The sequence below is a fragment of the Desmodus rotundus genome, chromosome 9, assembly GCF_022682495.2.
Source record: "Desmodus rotundus isolate HL8 chromosome 9, HLdesRot8A.1, whole genome shotgun sequence".
Lineage (NCBI taxonomy): Eukaryota > Metazoa > Chordata > Mammalia > Chiroptera > Phyllostomidae > Desmodus > Desmodus rotundus.
Window position 1 is genome coordinate 20,254,883 of NC_071395.1, and position 25,064 is coordinate 20,279,946.

General features: G+C 42.7%; 1 protein-coding gene across 10 annotated transcripts in view; it reads left to right on the top strand.

Moving 5' to 3' along the window:
* Nucleotides 1-25,064, top strand: part of TRIM2 (tripartite motif containing 2) — a 122,284-nt gene that overhangs the window by 61,207 nt on the left and 36,013 nt on the right. For 5 of the 10 annotated variants that reach the window (XM_053912036.2, XM_045202663.2, XM_045202662.2 and 2 more), the window contains exons 2-3: nucleotides 14,390-14,571; nucleotides 17,543-17,780. In XM_053912036.2, coding sequence (XP_053768011.1) covers nucleotides 14,438-14,571; nucleotides 17,543-17,780 — 372 coding nt within the window. In that variant the 5' untranslated portion in view covers nucleotides 14,390-14,437. Of the gene's footprint in view, nucleotides 1-4,248; nucleotides 5,768-10,254; nucleotides 10,951-14,386; nucleotides 14,572-17,542; nucleotides 17,781-25,064 lie in introns of those variants that run through there. The other 5 variants (XM_045202664.3, XM_045202661.2, XM_024568858.4 and 2 more) reach the window with 3 other exon arrangements.

Consider the following 25,064-nt stretch of genomic DNA (forward strand, 5'->3'; position numbering starts at 1 on the left):
CCGGCCCTGTCCCTTGCCTGGACAGGCTTTTATTGCTTTTCTGGGCACATTACATTGAGGATGGTCCTCACTTACTATGCACAGGTTCGCTTTAGTGGTTACCTTTTACAGAAAACAAAGGAGAGGATGTTGCTAATTACATGAAAAAAGAAGGATATTTGCAAATGAAAAGGGAAAAGTGGTTGAACTGGTTACACTTGTCCTTCGAAAGTTTAGTATAGATTTTAGGAAGTTACTTTAAAGATAATGCAGTAAACGTTTGCTGCCTCAATTCAGGGTGAGGGAGTTTTAGCAAAAGCGAGCCTCAGAGCAGCCTAGGTACAATGCAGGCCCGATTCCCCATGGCAATACCTATCTGTGGGCGTGGGTTCTGTGTTCCGGACCTTACTTTCCACTGGCCTTTCAGAGTGGGAGCTGGGCTACATTTCCCATGCCACACAGAACAGTCTCCTATAGGATCTCCCCATAGCCACCAAAGAATGGCCGCTAACCCCCAATGTGAGGGACCTCCAAGGACTACTGGCAATAGCGAGGAAGGAGCCTCTTGGGGTCCAAGCCAAGCCTCTCACCCCAACTGCCTATAAAAGTCTGGAGTGGCTGGAAGGAGCCTGGTTTTGAGGGGCCACATCTGGAGAGCTGTGAGATCCATCGTAATAATATCTCTTCTCCAGTTGCTCAGGCCCCGAACGAAGGCTGGAATAATTGTTCATTACTCTCCTCTTTCAGAAGACCATCTGGCAATAGTTTTCATAAAGGTTTCTGAAAGCAAAGATAGGAAAACTCAATAATGATTACATTAGGCAGAGTTTCTAGGCTCCTGATTTCAGGTTGTCTCCTTCTAATTGTTTATATTTGCCTGTCACTGAACCACCTCTCTAATCAGCTGGCTTTGTTCCACTGCAGAATTGCCTGATAACTGTGCCAGCTTTAGCCCATCCTCGCAGGGCACTGTGGCCCTGAAAGAGGACTCGTGCCAGCCAACGGCCTGAACTCTAATTCACCTCTGCTGCACAATGGCTACTCCACGTGGGCTGGTCCTGTAACCTTTCTGAACCCCGATTTCCACTAAAATAATAATTGTGCCTGCTCTATCTGTTTCTGGGTTTGCTTTGCTTTGGATTATGAAAGCTTTCTAAATTATAAACCACCAATCTGATATGAAGAATTGCATCCCCCTAGTGGTCTCTGATCTGACTCTTTTCCGATTCTGAAATGAACGTTTACCTTTACATCATGTTATGTCACTCATTTGTTTGTAGAAGGATTTTTGCCATTCTGCACCTGTGTGCCAGCTACTGCGCCAGGGCCTGGGGACTTATGGGTAAAAGATGGAGCTGTCAATAATTTCCAGCAAAGAATGCCACGGAGTACACGAGAGTGGCACCCAGTCCAGACTGGGGTGGGAGGGTCTGGAACTGGAGGAATTGCCAGGGGGCCCTTCCTAAAGTGGGTGATGTCCTTGCTGAGTTCTGAAGGGTTGGAAGGACTTAACCAAAGGAAACAGTGAGTCAGGAATGAGAGCATTCCAGGCAGAACATGAGGCATGTGAGCCTAGAGAGTGGTGTTTCTCAAAGGGGGTGCTGTTGGCAGGTTGAGAGGACAAACATACGTGTATGTGACTTTCCCATGCACTGGAGGGCATTTGACATCCCTGCCACTAGGCACTAAATAAGTATCAGCAGTACTTCCCACCCCAAGTACACAGTCAACATGGTACCCCGCAGTGCCCCGTCACATTTCCAAATGCATGCCCCACCACTCCATCAGGGGCTTTGGCGCCACTTCCTGGGTGAGAACTACTACTAAATACAGAGAGATACAGATGCAGATATAGACATATAGATATAGATACAGATACAGATATAGATAGATATATCGTGGCATATTTAGGAACTAGAGTGTGACTGGGGAGGACAGGACAGAAGGTGGAAAAAAGACGAAGGAGACACAGGTCAGGTGACAAATGGTCTGAGTGCTGTCTTCTTCCAGAGCTTGCTTTCTAGGAGCCACTTCTTTGATCGGGGAGAGAGAGGCTGTATGTAAAGGGCTTTGGCACGTAACAGATGCCCAATAGACTGAAGATCTCTGTTTCCCAGGGTCCTGCCAAACCCAGTTTAGTTAGCGCATGTCCTGTTCTCGGGCACGTGCACTGTCTGTGTACCTCCTGATGCCTGTGTACATCACAGTCAAACCTGCCAATGACAGTTAACTCTTTATGTCTATTCAACTGTGGGGAAAGAGTGGGTGGGCAAGACAGCCCCAAGATGTCAGTAAGGTGTGTAGCGGGCTCAGTCCTAAGGATCTTGGGCTCTTCTCTGCTCTTGTGGCCCCACCGTCTGGCTGCTTGAGGTCTCGAAACAAACAAACTCCAACTCAGAAAGAAACTGCACTGTTATATACCAATAGCCACTACTACTACCACCACCACCACCTGTTGCCAGGGAGTGTCACGGGGAAGATGCTGTGGCCTGTAACGCATCCCGTGGTAGGTCAGGCCCAAATTATAAACAGTTGGTTCATTTGCCAAGACATGTTAAAAATAAGGCTGCGCTTGCCTGTAATAAACATTGTTATGTGTGTTAGGTTCCTGGCTGAGCCCTCCGAACCCACTTACTCAGATAGTAAGGGGTAACCATTGTGATGAGAGTATTTGGGATCCAAGTATCCTGTGTAACACTGTTTCCCAGGAAGAGCTAGTCCAATTACAGGAAAAGATCAGAAGCACATACAACCCCCACTTGTTCTGTTGCGCCCCAGGCTACAGCACACTGAAGTTACCACTCTCTGTTCCTGGGAGTCATCTCTTGTCTCCAAGGCTTTGCCTGTTCTGTGCTTCATGCCTGAAATGCTCCTTGCCCCGCATGTCCCTCTGGTGGGCTCCAGAGCCTCCACTTCCTCTTGCAACCAAAGCACTTACCACACTGAGTTGCAATTGCCTGCTTACTCATCCATTTCCCATACTAGATTGTGACCTCCCTGAGGGCTAAGAAACTATGTTTTTCTCTGTATCCTCGATGCCGACTCAGTGCCTGGCACACAGTAGACATTTCACAGGTATTCATTGGAATAAATGATCGAATCAGTGGGTGAGCCTTCTCTGACTACAAATCCAGCAAGAAGACCAAGGATCTCTCCCACTTCTCTACCACCTTCTGAGCACAGAGACTCACTCCAGTTGTGTGCCCAGAGTCTGGGATGCATGGGAAGAGGAAGAGAGAGGAAGGAAAGAGGCTGTGCTTGGGGAAGAGTCAGCATTTGATGAATTTGGCTACCGGATGGGCTCAGCAGCACAAGTGAGAAGAAGAGGGAACTCCCATTGTAGCGAGTCAGGCACCTCTGTGATGGTCTGTCTTAGGAAGGAGACGTTGTGAAATAAAGTGGGGGTAGCTGGTCCATAGCTTCAGGTGTTGTTTTAACTAGATTGTAAACCGAAGCAGAACGTGCACCCACACAAAGGCCTGTGTACGAATGTTTACAGCAGTGTTATTCTTCGTCGCCAAAACCGTGCAGGCCACTCAAATGCCCATCCACTGACAGATGTATAAACACAATATGCTATTCCATACAATGGGATAGTTTTCACAACCGTAAAAAGGAATGAAATACTGATACATGCTACAACATGGGTGAGCCTTGAAAACATTATGCTGTGTGACAAAAGCCAGACACCTAAGACCCCATGTTACACTAACCCATGCATGTGAGCAGCCAGAACAGAGACAGAAAGTAGGTTAACGGTTGCTTAGGACTGTGGGGGATGACACGGTAGGGAGTGATAGCTAATGGGTACAGGATTGCTTTTTGAGGTGATGAAAATGTTTTGAAATTGATTGTGAGTATACTAAAAGCCATTGAATTGTACACTTTAAATGGAGGAAGTGTATAATATATGAATTATGTCACAATAAAGCTGTTGAAAAAAACACAAAAATTCTAAAACAGAGTGTTAACCTGGGCTTAATTTTTAAAAAGATTTTATTTATTTATTTTTAGAGAGAGGGGAAGGGAGGGAGAGAGAGACATCAAAGTGTGGTTGCCTCTAGTGCTCCCCCTGCTGGGGACCTGGCCTATAACCCAGGCATGTGCTCTGACTGGGAATGGAACTGGTGACTCTGGTTTGCAGGCCAGCACTCAATCCACTGAGCTACACTGGCCAGAGCAAGATTTTTATTTATTTATTTAGTGGTTTGAGAGGGGGTGGGAGGAAGAGAGAGAGAGAGACATCAATTTGTTGTTCCACTTATTTATTCATTCATTGGTTGATTTTTGTATGTGCCCTGACTGGGGATTGAACCTGCAACCTTGGTATATTGGGATGATGCTCTAACCAGCTGAGCTACCTGTCCAGGGCAACTAGGCTTTTGAGAACTACGTACCACCTGGAATAGCATGCTACAACTGGCATGTCTGTGCATTTTCCTGGGCCTGTCGATGTCACTGGATTCTCTATGACCCCTCTTGCCTCCCACTAACAAAGGCAACCAGTGCTCCGCTGCCCTCACAGGGCTCAGTGCAAAGCCTGACTGCAAGAAAAGAATGTGCTGAATATTGATGTGATCAAGTATGCAAATTCACAGTTTTATTTAAATATAAAGGATTAGTGTCCACTCTTCAACTAGTAATTAACCAAGGAATAAAATGCAGTATGATTCTGGAACTGCCTTCATTGCTGAAGAAAATGGAATGATTGTGAATTCCATCCTGAAATGTATGATTTTTTAACTCTAAAGTATTATATACAATGTGAGCATCTAATAGTTTTTATATGGCTACGTGCTGATCAATTTTAAGTTAGCAGACCCTTTAAAAGTAAGTTTAATGACTTGGTAGGAAATCAAGTTGTGTGTATATGTAAAGTTTGTCAAATTTCTGAACCTTTAACTAGAAACTTTTGCATCATCAGAAAAAAGCAGTGAGTTCTGTTCATCCCCTGGAACAAATAAATACTGTATGATTTTTTTTTTCTCTGAATGGTTAGAACCACTAAAAGCAGAGAAATGTCATTTGCACTATTTGACTTTGAGGAATTGTATTTTATTTTCTGGGCAAATACCAAGAGTGGAAAAGATAGTAGAGGCTTGTTGAACTGAGCTGTTTTGCATTTTTAAAATTTGCATTTGTGTTTCAAATTACTTGAAACGTTTAAGGAAAGAGTTCATCTTTTTTTCCTAAAGAAAGTGCTCTCACCCTTTAAATTCGAACTTTTCATATTGAGTTACTGTAGGTCTAGTTTTCTTTGAAGAACCCATTCTCCCTGCGGCTCCTATTTGCTCATCAGCACGCCCTCTTTCCGATTTGTAGCGCTCACGGGGCCGGTCCAGGCTGCGCCGCGCGGGGAGACCTGTGCGCTGGTCGCCTCTCCCTGGGTGGATCATACAGTCACACAGTGGTGATGGACCTCAGCGGCCCAGCGGAGAGCCTGGAAACAGCTGACTGCTGACTCAGAGGGGGCGAGCAAGCCACCCACGAATCTCATTGCAGCTCGCTGCTGCATCCCTATCCCATAATCCCTTGCTTGGTTTGCTGCAGTCTTTTCAACAGACCCTGAGTGAGAAAAAGATGTCCTGTAAGATAAGGATTGATTGGTTTGAATGCCGAGAGGGGTCTCCCACTTGTTAAGGACCCAGAAACATTCCTGCGGACTTTGCTGAGCTTCCTCTTCTCTCATTTCCTCCATTTTTCTCTTCCTCTGTTCTGTTCATGATCTGGCACATCCCTCCACAGAGCAGAAGATATGCTGGGCTTCTGATGATGGCTGCACCGCATGGTAGGGGATTTTAACCAGTCTCTTTGCATGGTGCTTCCAAACTTGAGATGTTAGCAGAAATGTGCATTGTTCTTTTGGATTCCCGCCGGGCTGCAGCTTGGGAGGGTTTAATGCTTTGCTTCGTTGGTTAGTTTGTCTGCAGAAATGAGTAGGTCTTAAACGTTCCGATTGCTTAGTATTATGCCAGGTGGATAACTGATTTCTCCTGCTCTCTGTTCTGCTCCCACCCCGCCTTTCCTCTCTCGGTAATACTGCATGGTCTGTAACTATAAGATAGAGAAAGACTTGCTCTTTGCTTAAACAAAGGCACTGAATTCACAAGAATAGGGAGAAAGTCATGCAAGATTTTCTTATCAAGTTCCTAATGTGATCTGACTAGCTTTTTTTGTTTGTTTTTACTTGTCTTTATTTTAACGTGTATCTCGGCTTATTTTAAATAGATTTTTTTCCTCCTGCATATGTTGGGTACGAAGGTGGGGATGCAACATTTCATTTGCAGGATTCCTTCCTGGGTACCCCAGGGTGGAGGAGAATGTGTGGTTCCACCCTTCCCCCACCCAGTCCTCTATGAGAGAACCCTGGGGTTGAGTGCCACCGTTCCCAGTTACCATTGGAAACCCATTCATTCATAATGCATGACTCGACCTTCTGAATTCCAAATCCCGTTGATGGCCAGCGAAGATGCAGGAGATGATTTGAGTTTTTTCCCTGACACTTTTCCCCTTGTCTTTGCAGTAGACTCGAATCTGGGTGGAGTTCAATGGTAGCATTACAGGGAAAAAAAAAAAAAATCTTTGGGTTGGACCTTAGGTTTGCTTCCTGAAACACTGAGCATTATCATTGTATTCCAGAAATTTTTCTACAAGTATGCCCCACCCTGTCATTATTCCTGGTTTTGGAGGGATAGGAGAGCAAGTGAGAAAGCTATTCATTTTCAACTAAAAATTAGGTGGATTTCTGAACCAAAAGATAAGATGACATTTCTGTCTTAGAAAAAGAGGGGTTTTAAGCTTTAAGGAACAGATCTAGATTTAGAATGAGGCATTTAAAAAATTATTGGTTCTTCTCTGGCTTAAATCCTATTGTGGCAGTTTTATTCCTCATGCTTATCAATGGTTAGAGGTTCTTTTTTTCTTTAAAAGAAATTAGAATATGTAAGGAGAGCCATTTGTTTGCCCAGATTCTTAAATTGATTTCTTATGTATTAGGATTCCAGTCTGCTTAGTGTGAACCTATTTCCTGGTGCCTTTCTTTTCTAGCAGATGCCTTAGCAGCACCCGTCCTAACCCACTGTGATGTTAAATCATGCACGCCCTCCCGAGCAGGCACACAAAGCAAAGTTTCCTGTGTGCTGTGGTATGAGAAAGCAGCTTTCTGTTGCCGAGATGTCAGCTGTGGCCTTTCCTAAACCTCTAAATACTCCTTTCCAATATTCTCCTAGAAAGACACAAGTGATTTTCACTGGAAAGGTTGAAACATGGCCTAATGTAAAAAGGTTCTCTGTGCTGCTTCCAGAAATATGAATGCAGCATGTACAAGGCACACATTTTTAAAACAGAGAATAAAACCTATATACATTTTCACTGTAGTTATTATTATAATCCTGAGATGACTTTTTAAATACAATAACAAAAGCTTAAGTGGGTTTTCTTGCATGTGAAATAGAGTAAAAATACGTATTCTTTGTGTTAAAAAGAAATGAAAATATCCTTCATTTGGATGTCTTTAGACATTAATTTCTTCAAACTTAGTTTCTTCTATTAAGTAGGAAAAAACCCCTAAATACCAATTTTCAAAAATTTAACTAATCTTAATTTTTAAGTTTCCCTTGTGCCTTTTTTCATTATCTCTTTCATCGAACCAAGACCTTAGCCAAACATTAGTATATATTATTGAAATGTATAGAAGAAAGATCCTTTCAAACTTCAAAAAATTTGCTGCCAAATTATTTACTATTATAGTTTTTATCTTTAAAAAATGTGACTGAATTACTTCTAATTGTGGCACAGTTATAGTTTGCACACAACTGTAATTGCTTAAAAATGCCATCTGTGCTCCTTTATTACTTACATAAGGGTTTTAATATCAGAGTGGAATTTGTTCTGTAATGGGACTGGCCGTTAGGGTTCTCTGAGTATTATGGTGTGGGTTGCCTGAATTTAACAAAACCACCTACATTTTGGAGATTTAGATTAGACCAGATACTGAGGAATAAATGAGCCCAGTATAATTATTCAAATCAACTCACTGAAGGAAATATTCACGACTGCTTTCTGCATGTCAGTCTTTCTGCCCACTCTACTTTACCTTCTCTGCCTTTCTAGTCTCAATAGCCTTCATAAGTGCTATTTATTACTCTTCTGGAAAATATATTTATTAAAGTGAATATTTATTCTGATCAACATCAGCATTAAATAATATGCTTCCTATTAACCAGGGGCAAAAGAGGTTTACTGTGAGCAGGCCTGTCTTTTGAAGTTCCGATGTAGAATAAATTTCTCCTCCCCCTACTTGCTAACCGCACCCAACCCCCAGAGCTTAGGGGCCTGGCTGTGCTCTGCCATTTTTGTGCTCCCAGAATATTCAGCCTCTTTGTGGAGTCCCCAAGGAAAGCAAGGGAGGAGACTTGGAAAGCAAGGTGACGGATGTGGGGAGAGGAGACCCCACTCATCTCGATGGTCCCAGGGTACTGCAAGATGAATGTCGATTAGCCTGACCACTTAACACTCCATCGTGCAGACTCAGCCTTCTGGAAATTAGAATCCCCAGAGCAAATCTTAAGAACTGACTGCAAAGGGTGAGGGCTTTTATGAAGAAAGCAATGGCAAACAGTTATCCATACTAAGGAACAAGGTAGAGGAAATAGGCAAAAAACCAAGTTGGGGACTTGGCTTTTAAATCAACTGATGCCCAGGCTGGTGTGGCTCAGTGGATTGAGTGCCAGCCTGTGAACCAAAGGGTCGTCCATTCAAATCCCAGTCAGGGCACATGCCTGGGTTGCTGACCAGGTCCCCAGTAGGGGGTGCATGAGAGGCAACCACACATTGATGTTTCTCTCCTCTCTTTCTCCCTTCCCCTCACTAAAAATAAATTAAAAAAAAAATCTTTAAAAAATAAAAATAAAAATAAATCAGCTTCCACATAAGCAAAACCCAGCAGTCTAGGGAAGCTGTCACGCATCTGACCGTGCAAATAAGGACCTTTGGAAAGCTTGAGCATGTCCTTGTCTGGAGACAGAAGTTCAAGTACAATAGATACCCTCCCCCTAGAACGTCCCCCCACCAAAACACACACTCACACATATACACAGTTGCATACATACTGTCAGGAAGGATACTGCATCTGGCCTTCTAATTTACAAAACGGCCCTTTTGGGATAGCAGCTTGATTTAACTGGAAGTAGGTCACCCTGTTTTAATTCTACTGAAGATTGTCCTCTTTTCTTCTAGTTGGGTTCTCAGCTCCAATGCCAATTCCATTGCACATGAATGCTCACACATTTTAAAAATTAAAAATACCTGGTTTCTTTAGTCATGTTTCAACCTGTGGCTTGAGCTCGAGGTACCACCTGTCCTGGCAGGTAAAAGGTGGCATATTGTGAGCTATAGATAATCCTAATGGTTCAAGATTTCCTTTCTCGAACTGCACCAGAAGATTTTTAACGCCCTGAGCAGCTGATTTTAGCACACCCGCACCACCATCGTTGGCCCAAGAGCAGTACAAAATGCAGCCATATTAATAAATTCAGCTAAGTGGCAACAAAGAGGAGGAGCAACCCAGGAATGCCATAACGTTAAGCAACAGGCATGGAATCTAGTGCCTGGAGGGTGATGTATAATCACATATGCTTGCTGCCTCCTACCCACAATCACATGCTAAAGTTTTATTCTCCAAAGGAATCTCGACCTGTTTCCCAACCGTGTTTCATAGACCAGCCGGACGAGTTTTCACCAACTCTCTCCCCTTCTCATGAAGAGGCATTTTCAGTGTGGCGGTTCTCTTCCATCCGCCCTGCGTGCTCTTCCTCACTGTGGTGTCAGCAATAGGGGTTTGGATGGTTTTCTCATCTAAGTGGTATAATTTCGGGTGGGAAATATGGTCTCAGCCATAGAATTGTGGACACAGGCATTTTTCTTTCATTTCATCTCCTCCTATCAAGTTCTACTTTTCCATTTGGTTGTAATTCTCACGAAGCTGTAGATCTGAGAAAGTGAGCCAAGAAAAATACCAGAGATGACGAGAGGAAAGAAGCTTTGGGACAGGATTTTTCTCTGCCCAAGACTTGGTGATGTGATTGTTGCATTGTTTTTACCCGCAACAAGCTGCGCTTAGGCGGCAAGCCCCTGTTATAAGGAATTTATGTGGCATCCTTCTTGGGCTTTTACTTGCCATGAGTATTTGTTTTCTACAGTTCTCAATGTCTTTTCTTGCATTTGTGAGTATGTTAACATATGTTGCTAACTATTTACCTTCTGGATAATAGCTTGTGTTGCTAAGCATTGGATTATCACATGGGAGACAGGTACTGTCTGATGTCAAGTAAAAACTTTCCCATGACTGGTAATGACCTTGCTCTTCATCATGTCATTCAGCAAGTGCCCCTCTTTTCTGCTGCGGGGACTGAGTTCATTCTCATGTTAGACTTTATGTGTTCAGTTCATTCAAAAAAATAGTATGTGTCTATTATTTACCAGGCACAGTTCTAGGAGCTGGGACTACTGCTGTGAGTAATCAGACAAGAATCCCTTGAGAGTTCTACATCCTAGTGGGGTGTGGGAGGAGATAATATGCAAAATAAATACATTACACAGTCATATTAGAAAGTGAGGTATGGAGGAAAACAGCAAGGATGGGGGTAAGCAAGTCCTAGGGGCTTGGGGCAGGTTTCCATTTTAAATAATAGTCCGTTGGAGAAAGATACTGAGCAGAGCTGGAGAGGGGAGTGAGCCCCTCTGTAAGCGGTGTTGGCCTTGGTTTGCCACGGAAAAGGAGTCGGTTAGTCTCCCCACACGAAAGCTCTCACAGCCTGTTGAAGTCAGTCTCATATTCGTGCTGGCTACTTCTGCAGCTTTAAAATGGCTCTTCCTGCCTTCACTTCTCTCCCGTTTCCTTTCATCAGAGTGCCTGGTGCTTGTTTCTGTACCCAAAACATCCCGGCTCCTTCAGAGCAGAGTCCACCCCAGGTGTGTTTTCACGTGCGTCTCTTCAGAAACTGGTTTTGCTGATCTCCAGCAGAACTGTTCTAGGTCCTCATCTCCTTGCTGATCATTCACTGTTCCTGCTGCTTATGTGTGTAAAGAAGGATCTTTGACACTTCAGAAACCAAGATGGGGAAAGAATGTCAGCTGAGGATCTAGATAAGAATATACTGCTTTTCTAATCAAGGAGATCAGAAACTGTGGTCATGCCCAAACACTTTGATTAAAGGCTGTCATGTATTTTGTGTATTTTCCTCAAGGCATATTCAGACTGATGGAAGGCTTCCCACGGTGCTTATTGGTACACTCTGTGCTTCCAATTTTCTGAGCACATTATGCCTTTAGGAGCAGTCAAATTGCCTTCCTCTTGTGGGTATGCAGTCATATTCAGACAATGATAGTTCCTGGCAAAGCCTCTGTTTTGGGGGTTTGGAAACCTTTTGTGTTGATCCTGGGAGTCCTAAAAACCCAGATGTCTTCAACAGGTCACTTGTGACAGATCTGTAACATTGTTGTGATTTTAAATTAGTGTGAGCGCTAACAAAAATTCTCACCCACTACAATAATGATCATGAAATTAAAATAAATGTTTCTATTTCGGCTTTAGAGAATAAAACTGTTGGCTCAGGAAATTTCATTTAGTCAACATATATCATTAAAACAAATGTTTTTTTCCCTTTGCCCCAAATCCAAACTTCTAAGGATAAAAAAAAAGTAAAATCCAATGATATTTTCTCCCTGCTCTCTTTAATACTCAGCATGACTGATTATTTCAAATGGCAATATGAAAATTTTCAAAAGTTATGCAAAATAAAATGGTGAATGTGTGATTTCCACTGACAAGTTCGATATGTGTATGTTTAAAATATGGAACGTACCCTTGCTCCAGAGCCGTGCTAATCTGCATCATTTCAATTGTAGTGCTGCTGAAGTGAGCACTCTGTAATTTTTATGTCCCTCTCTCTCTCTCTCTCTCTCACACACACACAGTCAAGTGCTACACGTGTTTAAGTATCGTGACTTATCAGATAAGGCAGCAAACTTGAAATCTGAGCTTTCTGATTCACTGATTTTGCTGGATGACCTTGGGCAAGTCATTTAACTCCTCGGCTTTGGTTTCCTGATCTCACAGACCTGCAAACCCATTCCCTCCCCAGTCTGATGTCATAGGGATGTGGCTGAAGAAAAGGAGATGATGTGCCAACACTCTGAGCTCCTGAGAAATGAGCTCCATGTAATTCAATTCATTTCATTCTCCACTGCTTCTTTAGGGAGACATTCAATGAAAGTCTAGCAGATAATGTTGGCTAATTAGGTATGTCACACCCACACTGTTTAACTAACACAGTGAGTCGTTTGAATGTGACACTCCTGTGTGGCAGGTGCTTTCACAAGGTTCTATCAGTTTGTTAATCATGCTCTTTAATAAACTTATCGAGAAGGTACAGCATTGCAAAATGGGTGTGTCCTGTTTGTAACTATACTCAGATACGGGTAAATAGAATTTTCTGAATACAAGTTGACAACTTTTAAAAAATTTGATGATTTGGCAGGGAGAAAGAGCTATCATTTATATTTGGAAAAGAATGTTTCCTTTAGAAAGTATAGAATTGTTGATTCCGTAAGTATAGTTTATTCTCCAGCTTCAAATGCAGGTCCCAGGCCCCATTAGCATGTCAGACATGAACCAACCTTCCCTAGTACAGCCTTCTTAAAACACGAGTCGGTGGGGGGGGTGGTGATTTAAGGAGTGAAAGACCATGGGTTTTAGAGACCTACATACCCCAGTTTGCATTCTGGCACATTTCTGAACCAAGCCTCACTTTTAAAAATCTTATACAGTGAGAAGAATACCCTGCCTGCCCAGGGTCCTGAAGATTAATGACTTTTTTTTTTTTTTTTTTTTGGCAAAAAGCATTTCTATTGGGAATTGAAGGCTGTGGATGGATACTTACCCAAACATTTAGAAAATTAGGAAGTGAATTTTAGCTCAGCCTTGGTTTGGGATAGGAGCCAGCAGACCTTTAAGGCGGTAAATGGAGCTGTGTTTTATGCCGTAACTTCTCCCCTTGTTCTCTCACGGACCCTCTGCCTGCTCTGTGCTGCCTTCTACTAAGTCTCCATTTCTGGCTAATCCCTCACTAACTGAAACCTTCTCTGAGTGAGTTCCCTTCACCAAGGCCCTTGAATGCCTACACACGAATACCCACAGACATTGCTTAAAATAATAAGGACTAACTCTAACCATCGTCCCTGATCCATGACAAACACGTTTTAGTATGAAATCCACAGACCTTTAGTTCAGAAGAAAACACTCTGAACCACATACAAAGTTTTAAATTAAAAGTTCTAATTATTCCTATCCTACATAGTAGCAGTACATAGCGGGGGGGAAAGCTTTTTCTCTACACTCTTATGTTCTGTGTCTGGGGCCTGTGAATGAGCCTGACAAAAGACAGATTATCAGGAGAAAAAAATGTACAAATTTATGGCTATTTTATTTTCCCCAAATAAAATGTGTGAAATTTTATTGAATTGTATTGACTTAGTACTTTTAATTCTGCATGCATGGGGCTTCACATGCATTTGGGCTTCACAGAAAAGACGTGACAACCCAGAGATGGTTTAGGCCCGGAAGCTTATATGCTATTCTGACAAAGGGCAACAAATTATGGAGAAGTAACTAGACAGGGAAGAAGGCTGTTTGCATTCTTAAGGGCAGTAAGTGGTGGGAAAGTGACCAGGAGATGTACGGTAGGTGAGGTTGTTGAGTGAGGTTTGCTATGCAGATTCCTCTCTGTGCCAACTCTGAGTCTTCTCCTCTTCCTGGAATGGGGGAGTGGGGCGCCTTTACAGATGGGAAATACTAGGCAGGTGGGAGAGGGCCCAAAGCCCCTCCCATGTCTGCTGCTGCTCAATTGCCTTCAGGTCCAAATACTTATTCTTATGTCAAAGTGGCATATTTTGGTCCCCTTCAAGTACTGTATAATAGTTGGGAAAACATATTCTATTTTTATTAGATTATTCTATTTAATGTAGGCTATAAGACTATTTTAATAAGACAGTAAAGATATATTCAACTGTAGTCATGGCTGAAGGCATGGACAGGCACAGCTATATAAGTATGTAACCCCTCAGTGGCCACTGCGTTAGAAGTCAGCAAGCATACCTCTGTGTACAACGCACCTTCTTTTAATCTGCTTTGTGTGCATGGTGAACCCGTGATCATTTTGTTGATTTGCAAAATAGGCAGCTCAGCGTACTTCCTCCATAGCACGAGGGTTGGCTATGGTCATTTTGAGGTCGCTAACATGGAATTCTACCTGTATTCCTAACACAATGCCCATAGTGAATGAGCCAATGATTGATGTGCACTTATAGATTATTAAATATGTTTCCATTTTGGTTTTTTGTCTGACAGCAGCAGTGTGCAGGGTCAAAGACAGCCGGCCCCCCATGTCAGTGGTCTAGGATGGCCAGTGAAGCCACCAACATCCCAAGTCCTGTGGTGCGCCAGATTGACAAGCAGTTTCTGATTTGCAGTATATGCCTGGAACGGTACAAAAACCCCAAGGTTCTCCCCTGTCTGCACACTTTCTGCGAGAGGTAAGCCTCCTTTGTGCGCGGAGAAGGGAGTCGCACAGACTGACCTCCTACCAAGGCTTCTTTCCAGAGCTCTCCAGTTACTGATGGGAGACAATGAGTCTTTTGTGCTTCTGATAGACAGCAAGAAACATAATCATGACTTGCCAATAATTCACTTTCTTTCAAGTAATTACAAATGGGGCAAAAAAAAAATCTAGTAGCTGTGCATTCATTTCTACAGAAGGTGGAGCTTTAGACATTTGAAGATTTAAAGTTAAAAAAAAATTTTGCCCCTTATTCTTTGTGGAAAAATTTTTGCCAACCATAGTTACCTCACAAAGGATCTTTGGTGAAGGACAATTAAAAATCTATTATTTCTTCCCATATAATAATCAGGAAAAAATACCTGCATATGTGAGGCATTCAAAGGCTAGAGCTTCCCTTCCACAGATACTTCGGAAGACACTAATGACCCATTGGAACATTATGATATTTCAGATGAAGAAAAACTGTATGTGTAATAATTATAAATTATGTATAAGGCAATTTGCTATAGATAAGAATATACTTCCTTATTTATTTTCGTAAATGGTTTTTTCCAGGGGGTACTCATTTATCAGAATATACATTTATCACCTTGTTCAATTTTCCACATAAGCAGTTAAGCATAAAGATATTGTTAGTAATTAGTTTATCTGTGGCCTAATTTAAGTATTTCCCTAGTAAGATTATATACTTTTCTTAAAAAAATATGGTAATTATGTTTTATAGTATTTTGTTAAATACATTGGATACTATTATTTAATATACATAATTAGAATACTTTGCTTTCTGGTATAGAACAGGAAATTGGTATTTCCAAAGGCTTCAAATCAATGCTAATTACATCTGCCATCCAATTTAACATAGATTTGTTAACTGATTGAGCATGCTTTGAGCTGATTTACTTTGGAAGGTCTCAATTGCAACAGAATAATCACATCCTTGGTGGTGATGGATGGTGGGAGAGGTTTATTATTGGTAGTTATGGGGTTTTGTTTGTTTGCTTTGCTTTCTTTGTGGCGAGTTGTGTTTTGTGGTTTTGTGTATATGTGTGGATATAGGGTTTTTGTTTGTTTTAGTGGTGGTATGTAGAGCACCAATACTTTTTACATTAATCATGTTATAGCTGGGCTTATGTACTTTGCAATTCATATTCCAGAATGGCTAAATGGAGAGTGATTCCCCCCTCACTCAATAGGCGTGGCTAAAACATGAACACCAGCTACTTGTCTGTATATCTCTGGGCTCCCACGGTGAGAGCCTCATTAGATTGGCAGCAGTTGCCGCTGTCTGGGGCCCTTTATATACAGGGCTGAGAGCCATGAGCCACTCAGTCTGGACTCGGCAGAGCTGCCCCGTTCCTGGTGTTCAGTGCCCAGTTGTCTGCTGTCTGGGTCCCATTTCCTTGTTCTGACGGGTGAGAGGCAACATTCCCGCCTGCCCTGAGTCTGCCCCCTACCCTCTCGCTTCGGTCTAGCCCAATCCATCTATGTGAGATACAGGTGCTTTTCGTGGAGATAGGAAGAAGACACAGCTTGGGGGACAATCATGGGTTTGATTGGGGACATGCTGAGTTTTAGAACCTGTGTGGCATCTAAGAGGAAATGTTAAGAAGGGAGATGGTGTACAGACTTGGGGCTCAGAGGAGCCATCTGTGGGGAAAAATGTAAACGTAGCAGTGTTATGCTTTAGGCAGGCACTTGGATATAATATCCTGGGGACAGAAGAGCGCTTACAGTGGAGCCTGGATTAACTCCAGACTGTACTGACCCAGTAGAAAAAACAGAGCAGACAGGAGAACCAGCCGAGTGTGGTGTCAAACGCCAAGGGAAGATGAAGTTTCAGAGAAAGGGAGGGCGAAGCATAGTGGTCAAGTTTGATGAATGCTGCTGAGAAGTCTAGTGAGGTAGGGTTGAACAATTGTTATTGGATTTAGATGTCATTAGCTACTTCTGTGACGTAAGGAAGGTCAATTAACTTGTTGTTGGTTTCCTCATCTGCAAAATAAAGGATATGGGCAAAATCATTGGTTTTTGAATTCTGTTTGGCCGAGAAATGAGAAAACATTGTATAATGTAGTTATTCAGAGTTTAGATTCTGGCACCAAATTGCCTTGGTTCGAATTCCTACTCTTCCCCACCACCTACTTCCTGTGGGCAAGTAACTTAGCCTGTCTCTGCCCGCATTCTGTCATATGTGTAAAGGTGATTATAACAGTACCTACTTCACTGGGTTGTTGGAAGTACTTTGAATGTAGTGGTCAGTACGTTCAATATGTTGGTCATTAGTAGCGATACATGTCATTAATTAAATGAATGAAGTTGATGCCTGTTGAGGAGAGGCAAGAAGAGATCATGTTAGTGTGACTCGGGATATCCCCTTCCTGCGTCAAACAAAACACTTCCTCCTGGGTGTATTTTTCACAGCAGAGATCTGCTTGTGACTTTGTATGTAGAAAGAGTTTCTGAACTAAGTGTGACATGTTTCTCCCCTCTGTAAAAGGCCACAAGTTCATGAACACCAGACTAGATATTCTAGACCAACGCTTCTCAACCTTAACGTGATTACAAATTGCCTGGGATCTGATGCATTAGGCCTGGAGAGAGACCTCAGAGTTTGCATTTCCGCCAAGCTTCCTGGTGAGGCCAAGGCTGCCTGTCCACAGACTGCATGTGTGTGTGTGTGTGCGCGCGCGCGCGTGCGTGTGTGAGACAAGGCTCTAGAAGACACTACCAAAGTCAATGGCATCTCTTTCCTTCAACAAGGCCAATGCGAATACAGGTCACCTCCTGGTTCTTTTCCTAGTAAAGGAAGGTGCAAAGGCAGTTTCTGCAAAGTTGCCTGGGTAGTTGCTGAGAGCATGTGGGGTACCTGTGAGAAGTGGTGGTTCTGTTGCCTGAGCCCCCCTGTGCTGACAGTCCCCTGGCTTCTGCTTCTGCCTCTGCCACAGGTGCCTGCAGAACTATATTCCTGCCCACAGTTTAACCCTGTCCTGCCCAGTGTGCCGCCAGACCTCCATCCTGCCCGAGAAGGGGGTGGCCGCGCTCCAGAACAACTTCTTCATCACGAACCTGATGGATGTGCTGCAGCGAACGCCAGGCAGCAACGTTGAGGAGTCCTCCATCCTGGAGACAGTCACCGCGGTGGCTGCAGGAAAGCCCCTCTCTTGCCCAAACCACGATGGGAATGTAAGTCACTGCCTGGCAGTGCGACTGCTTGACTGGGGTCGGCTTCGGGCACTCAGGGGCTCTATGTGCAGACAGAACTCTGCCTGGAAAAGGTGGAATTAAAAGAGGTTTTCCCAGCCCTCAGACTATTTTGCCTGCTTACTTTCTCTGACCCAATTTATTTAAGTAAGAAAATCCATCTTCATTGTGTCTACTGAGCACAGGTTGTTGGTTTCCCCAGGAGAGCAAGCCTGTAACTATTTGCACGCTCAGCAAACATTGACCCACATAAATATCTGTGTAATAAATTATGGATAAAGATTTAATAATAGATTAGTTCTGCAAACTGAGGCTGTTCACAAAAATGTGAATTACAGTTCTTTATTTTTCTTGTGAGGAAGATTTTTCTCATGCTCCCTTAGACCCTATTTTTAACAATAAATAGAATTTGAAGATGCGTGAGTCCCTGATAATAGATTATGAATTTCAAACATATTTTGTACTACTAGAAAGCACAACAGTGTTGCAAACTCAAGGGAAGCAGCATGTATCACCAAACAACTGACTCACAATAGCTATGCAACTTGAAGAGGCAGCATCGCGTGGTCGCTCAGAGCACGGACTTTGGAGCCACACTGCCCGATTCAGACCCTGCTCTTCAACTTGTCCTCTGTCAGCTTTGGCTAGTTGGCCAGGCTCTCTGTGCCTCAATTCCTTGTTTATAAAAGGGAAGTAATACCAGTATTTACCATATAGGGTAATTTGGGAGAATTAAATATTTAAGTTATACAAAGTATATAGTAAGCTCTTGACAAATGTTAGCCATTAAAATTACTTCTAATGAATAACTTTAGTCCCCTTTTTTAATGTGATGACCACTTCAGAAGTGTTTGAAACTGCTTATAATAGAAGGCTCAAGTATAGTAAAACCACTCAAGCAACAAGAGATTGTTTTGGCAAAGCAATTACAATACTCTTAGGTGTAATCGGTGTTTACTTATCTTACTGCAGACCACTGTCTCTGCCTACTATGCTACAGCCTCACTAGCCTAGAACTTACCAAGTGGCTTCCCCCCTCAGGCCTCACTGGTCTCCGTTCCTTATGCCTGGAATGCTCTTTGCTCTGTCTCGATGTGGCTACAGCTCATCCCCATCCTTCAAGCATCAGCTCAGGTTTCTCCTACACAGCGCAGTCTTCTCTAACTGCTCTGAGATGCCACTTCCACCACGTAGGGACGCTCATCACATCACTTGCTGGTTTCCTTCGCGGTATTCATCTCCAGCCTGCATTCCTTCATCTGTGTAGTTGCTGACTCACTGACCTTCTAGACTTCCTTTTGGAAAGGGAGCTCCAGGAGGGCAGGGACCATGTTCATATTATACCTCTAGCTCTAAGCACAGTGCCTCATACATAGACAAATGGAAAGCATTGGAGACCAATCAGATGAAAACAAGCAAAGGCTATGCATTCCAAACTTGTTATAACAAGGAGTCAGCCACCATTACTTGTATTTTGGCAGAGACTGCAAGGCAGGCAAGGAATGAGCATGCTCAATAGTGGGGAAAAGGGAAGGCTTCAGGTGTGCCCTGATGTGAGGCTATTGACACAGGGAAGCTGGAGGTGGAATAAGTAGAAGGGGGCAGCTACGTGATTGGTTAGAGGTACATATTTGGCTTCCTCTGATTGATCCTAAGTTGGGAGCAGTGGCAAAAATTAGGGAACCTATCAGTAATCCAGTGCTAGCCATTCAGACCAGTTGCTACCCAAGTTATTGTTTAGCTTTTTGGACTGTTACTAGAGACAGCAATCTGACTCTCTTCAAATCTGACTTACAGCAGGCTGACTTCTGGACGGTATATTATAGACATGGAGCCAGTTTCCCAGGCAGGTTGTGGGTCAGAGTTCTATTTTTATATACGGCCTGGCTGTGGTCCATTTGTAGAGCTAGTCTCTCGGAAGTCCATCAGTACACTTTTGTACTGATTGAATGTGCCAGACACCATGCTTGGTTTCTTCCACACCGCTTTGCAAAGAAGGTGTTAGTCACCTTCATTGTATAGTTGAAGACACAGACCGGAACAGTTTAAGTCACAAATCTAAGTGACACGTCATAAACACTAGACCCAGAGGAAAGAGTGCCCTGCACTTTTGGGGAACCAAAATAAGGGAGACATCACGGATTACCTAGGTTTATTTAAATGAAAGCACGTCAGGCTATCAATAACCATAGGTCTTCTGCACATTATACTCCAAGGGAGAGTTACTATGCCATTTGTGTCAAAGGAACTTTAAGTGGTGCCTTCAAAAGCAGTTCCAGTATTCTCCTTATGACCACTTCTCACACTGCTGCTTAGTGAAAGCTGAGGCTGTCTCCTCCGGAGCTCACATGCTAAATACTAGTCCGGGAGGGCATTTCTCTCGAGTACGAGTCCCCTTAATGTGTCATGCAGGTGCACAGCTCTCTGGAGGGTAGACTTGATAGGGGAGTAAAGTTTTAGAGACATTAGGGGACCTACTGTAGACACTAGTCTACATTGGGGGTGTAAAGGGCAATCTAGAATGAGAAATAATGACAAGTGGAAAGATTACATCAGTAAGTAAAGGCAAGAGTGTTGTGGAATTCAGGGAAGAGCCTGTAGCTCAGTGCAGCTAGAGATTGGAGGTGGGGCCGTGGGGTGGGACCACAGGGAGTTGGAGAACACTGGATGAGCCTGGGGAGAAAGATGGGGGAAACGGTGACAAGTTATGAATGTCATTGAGAAAATGTTTGACCTGAATTTCATTAGCAATGGGGAAGCATTAAAGCCTTTAAACAGGACATGAGTATTTTAGTGGCGTCATGGAGGGATGGAGTAGCAGAGACTGGAGGCTGTGACACCAGTTCTGAATTTACTGAATTGTTCAAAGGAGAGGTGATAAGAGGTAGAACAAGAATAACATCAATGGACGTGGAAAAGAAAAGATGACTTTCAGAGAAAAGACTACTCTTTCAATTGAGAATCTGCCTCCCCAAAATACAAAGGCATATGCTAAAGTCTGTTCAACTAAGCTGTTAAGATTGAGAGAATTTAAGCAGTTAAAATTGGTCGTATACTAAAAATATCACTATATTTTCTGATTGTGTAAGACAAGATCCTGCACCATCGTGCACTCAGGTGACATTAGTGACATGTTATAGAAGAGATCCAAACCCTTTAAAAAAGCTTACAATTATTTAATCAAAGAAAAAAAAGGGAAAATTAGACAACAAAATATTGAAAGTGGGAGCCTTATCCATTAAATATATAAGGAAGTCAAATCTGTACTCAGGAAATTTTATAGGTTAGGTATTTTCCTTTATTGAAAAAGAGTTCATTCAGAAAGTTAGGGAAAATAAAGTAAATATATGGGACACAAAAGAAAGAAAATAATAAACATACAGTTTGAAAATGCTGAAACAATTGAGTAGAATAAATCTAAAAGCTGAATGTTTTAAACAAATTAATGAAATAATTTGACATCTGGTAAGGCAGTAAAAGAAAAATATAGATAAATCAAATTAGGGCTAATAAAGACATATCAGTGCAGATAAAAAGATTTTAAAAGGAGTAAATCCATTCTGTATGCTAATGGTGTATAGATTGAAAGTCTTGAATGAAGGGGATGATCAAGGAAATCTGAGTAGACTGATAATCTTGAAAGAAACTGGTAAAAGTTAATTTAATATCCTTCAAACCTGTATAAAACAGATAGGATTCATAGTGTGTATACTTCTGGGTCATAAGAAAAGATGGAAAACTCCCCAATTCAGTTAAGATATACTCATAACCCTGACACCAAAATCTAGTAAGGCAAAACAAGAAAAGAAGTATTAATCATTCAGTTTATCAAAGTAGCTGTAAAATTCTTAATTAGAATACCCCATCAAATTTTTACAGTATAAGAACACTTAAAAATTAAGAAAAATATGAACATTACAAAGGAAAATAGGCAAAGAACTCAGAAGATTCACAGGGGATCTGTAAAATGGTAAAAACGCTGAGCTTCACAAATAGGCAAATCTTTTCAAGTTCGCCACAAGTTTTTAAAAAGGTAACAAGCACACTGATCAGGGTAAGGTGAGACATTCTCCCATCCTGTGGGCCAGAGGGTAAGGTGCTCCCCAGAAGTTTATGTCAGCTTGACAAGATACACTGACAGTTTTACACAACTTCTTATCCTTTACTCCAGGAATTCCACAAATAGGAAAGTTCTAAGGAAATAGCTAGAGATGACAATAAAGATTTGATATAAGCCTGTTAATCGAACATTTTATATTGCAGTAGAAATTGGAAATGATCTAAATATGCAATTTTAGGGAGATGGTTAATTTTGGTAAGTCCATATAACTGATTGTTGAGAGGTCATTAAAACTGGTGTTTTGGTAACAATGACCTTAGTGCCAATATGCGAGTGTGCTTGTATGTTTTTCTGATCAGTGGGACCGCAGTACACGTGCAGTCCAGACGGAGAGGGGGCTCTGGGCAGAAGGGACCAAGTGTCAGAGAGAATGGAGACAGGAAGAGCCTGTTCTCTACATGATCTCAGAACTCCAGGAACCAGGAAGCGCTGGGTGACTGGCGAGAGGGCGAGAGAAGTAAAAGGTCTTGGGGGGGCCCTGGATGCCCCGTTAGGGAACTTGAGTGTGTCAGAAGTCATAGGGAGCTATTAAACGGTGTTAGGCATGGAAACGCTCAGGTAAGATTTACATTTAGCTCATTTCAAAATTGCTAGAGATGTGATGGGGGAGGGGAGAGTAGAATCAAGGGGATGAGCCAGAGGCCAGGGGAAAGCACTTGCAAGCCTGCTGGGGTGATCCACAGCGGGGGCCTGACCCAGAGGGCCACAGCAAGGCTGGAGAAGTGGGCTGTGTAAGAGGTGACCGGCTGGGAGGACTGGAGGGGTCAGCATGCCTCCCAGGTGTCTAGCTCAGGTACCTATATCAACAGTGGTACAGCCAACTGAAACGGAGGTTGACTCTTTAAAATCACTATGAATTTTTATAAAATGGCACTGTCGATCTGAGAGAAACTCTGGAAAGAGAAGTATGTCATTAGTGCCTGAAGGACACATAGAAAAGAATTCCTAAAGATGTATTTCCTGGTTGCCACAGGCTGCTAGGCAGAAACTCTCAGAGATGCTAATTTCAGCAAAATTAAAGGATCCTTTAGGTCAAAGCTTTATTTTCTACCAAATGCATCAGATCAGATCACTCTAAAAATGAAATCTGTCTAAAGAGTTGGATCCTCCTCAGGGTGAATGAAGCTACTGAGAGTGTGTTTTGAGCACTTTCTCAATGCTGGGTCATTGTGATTCTTTGGATTCATAAAATTTATAAGCCAGCAAGAGACCTTGGAAAATTAGCGGCGTGTCTCGAATCATTCTATTGTTTCATCCCAGACTGTAGGAGTTCACGGCTGCTGCTTTGAAGCAAGGGTCCTCATTGCATATTCAAGCCAAATGCATGTGATATTACAAATAAATTGCTGCAGTTAATTGTCGTGGGTAAATCTTTAAAACCATTTCAAGCGTCTGAAGGTTAATAAAATCCAGTAATTAACAATAAAGCAGGATGTTGCTGTCATAAGCTGCCTGGTGCTGATTAGCACATGTGGATGAAAGCCTGTCATTTACTCTAAGTGCTGTGACACAATCTGTCCTCTAATTAAACTGCCATGGCTGCATTGTCCAAATACAAAGAAAATGGGAATAGCGGTCAGTGATTGAAGAGGTTCTTTACACTTAAAGCAGACACTCGAGCTCATGCCTTGCAGTCCCACAACAGGAATGATTGTTAAACTCTACTTTTGCTTGCTTAGGCCTTGCTAACAAGAATGTTAAGAGGTGCAAAGGAGAGATCCTCTGCAAGAATGCCATGCCAGGAACGAGTCCCCACTTCCAGAAGTCTCGGGGTTGGTTGCAAGGCCCTGACTATACATTTCAGCAGTTAGTAATGCACATGGTCCTGGTCATCTTCTCTCCTACTGAACACAAATAAATGGTGATGACCTGTCACCAGCAATAAGCTCATCCAGGCCTCTGCCCCCCCACCTCCCCAAGCACCAGTATCATCTCACTCAAGATGGATGAGCTCAGCTCAGTCTCACACCTCACACGATTAACTCTCAGCTTGGGTCAAAGCTGTCAGAACCCAAGCACAGGCAATTGAGAATGACTAGTTGTTGATACTTCCCCAACATGTTTCCTGAAACCATCCCTGAAATCATTCCCCCAAATGAATTCAGGGCCTTTGCCTCCCAAGAAGCAATTAGAATACTGAATCAGGGACAATAACCCAGGTCTGCTGCTGTCTCTTCAAAGCAATCAGACTTTTAATGGAGGTAAAATTCACATAACACAGACTTCACATTTTAACCGTTTTAAAGTGTACAATTCAGTGGCTTTTAGTATATTCAGAAGGTTGTGCAAACATCACTGCTATCTAATTCCAGAACTTTTTCATTATCCCAAAAAGAATCTCTATACCCATGAAGCAGCCACTCATTTTCCCCCCACCCCCACCCCAGCCCCTGGCAAACATCAGTCTGCATTCTGTCTCTGGATTTGTCCATATGGACACTTGAAATAAGTGGAATCTTACATACAATGTATAGCTTTTTGTGTCTGGCTTCTGGCACTTGTAATAATGTTTCAAGTTTCATCTATATTGTAGCATGTATTAGAACTTCATTCTTTTTATTTAAAAAATTTACTTATTTTTAGAGAGAGGGAAAGGGAGGGAGAGCAAGAAGGAGAGAAACATCAGTGTGAGAGAGAGACATCAGTGGGTTGTGCCCCGTCCAGGTACTGAACCTGCAACCCAGGCTTGCGCTCTGACTGGGAATCAAACCGGCAAACTTTTGCTTTGCAGGATGACATCCAGCCAACTGAGCCATACCAGTCAGGGCAGAACTCCATCTGTTTTTATGGCTAGGTAATATTCCACTGTCTGGATATAGTAAAACTTGTTTGTCCCTTCATCAGTTGATGGACATTTGTGGCGGTGTCACTTTTTGGCTACTGTGAATAATGCTGCTAAGAACACTGGTGAAGAAGTTTGTGTGTGGACGTGCTTTCGGTTCTCTTTGGCGTATACCTAGGAGTGGAATTGCTGGGTCCTATGGTAATCACGTTTAACTTTTGAGGAACCACCAGCTGTTTTTACAGCAGCTGCACCATTTTACATTCTCACCAACAAAATAAGAGAGTTCAAATTTTTCCACATTCTTACCCACACTTGTTATTATCCGACTTTCTAAGTGCAGCCGTCCTAGTTGCTGTGAAGC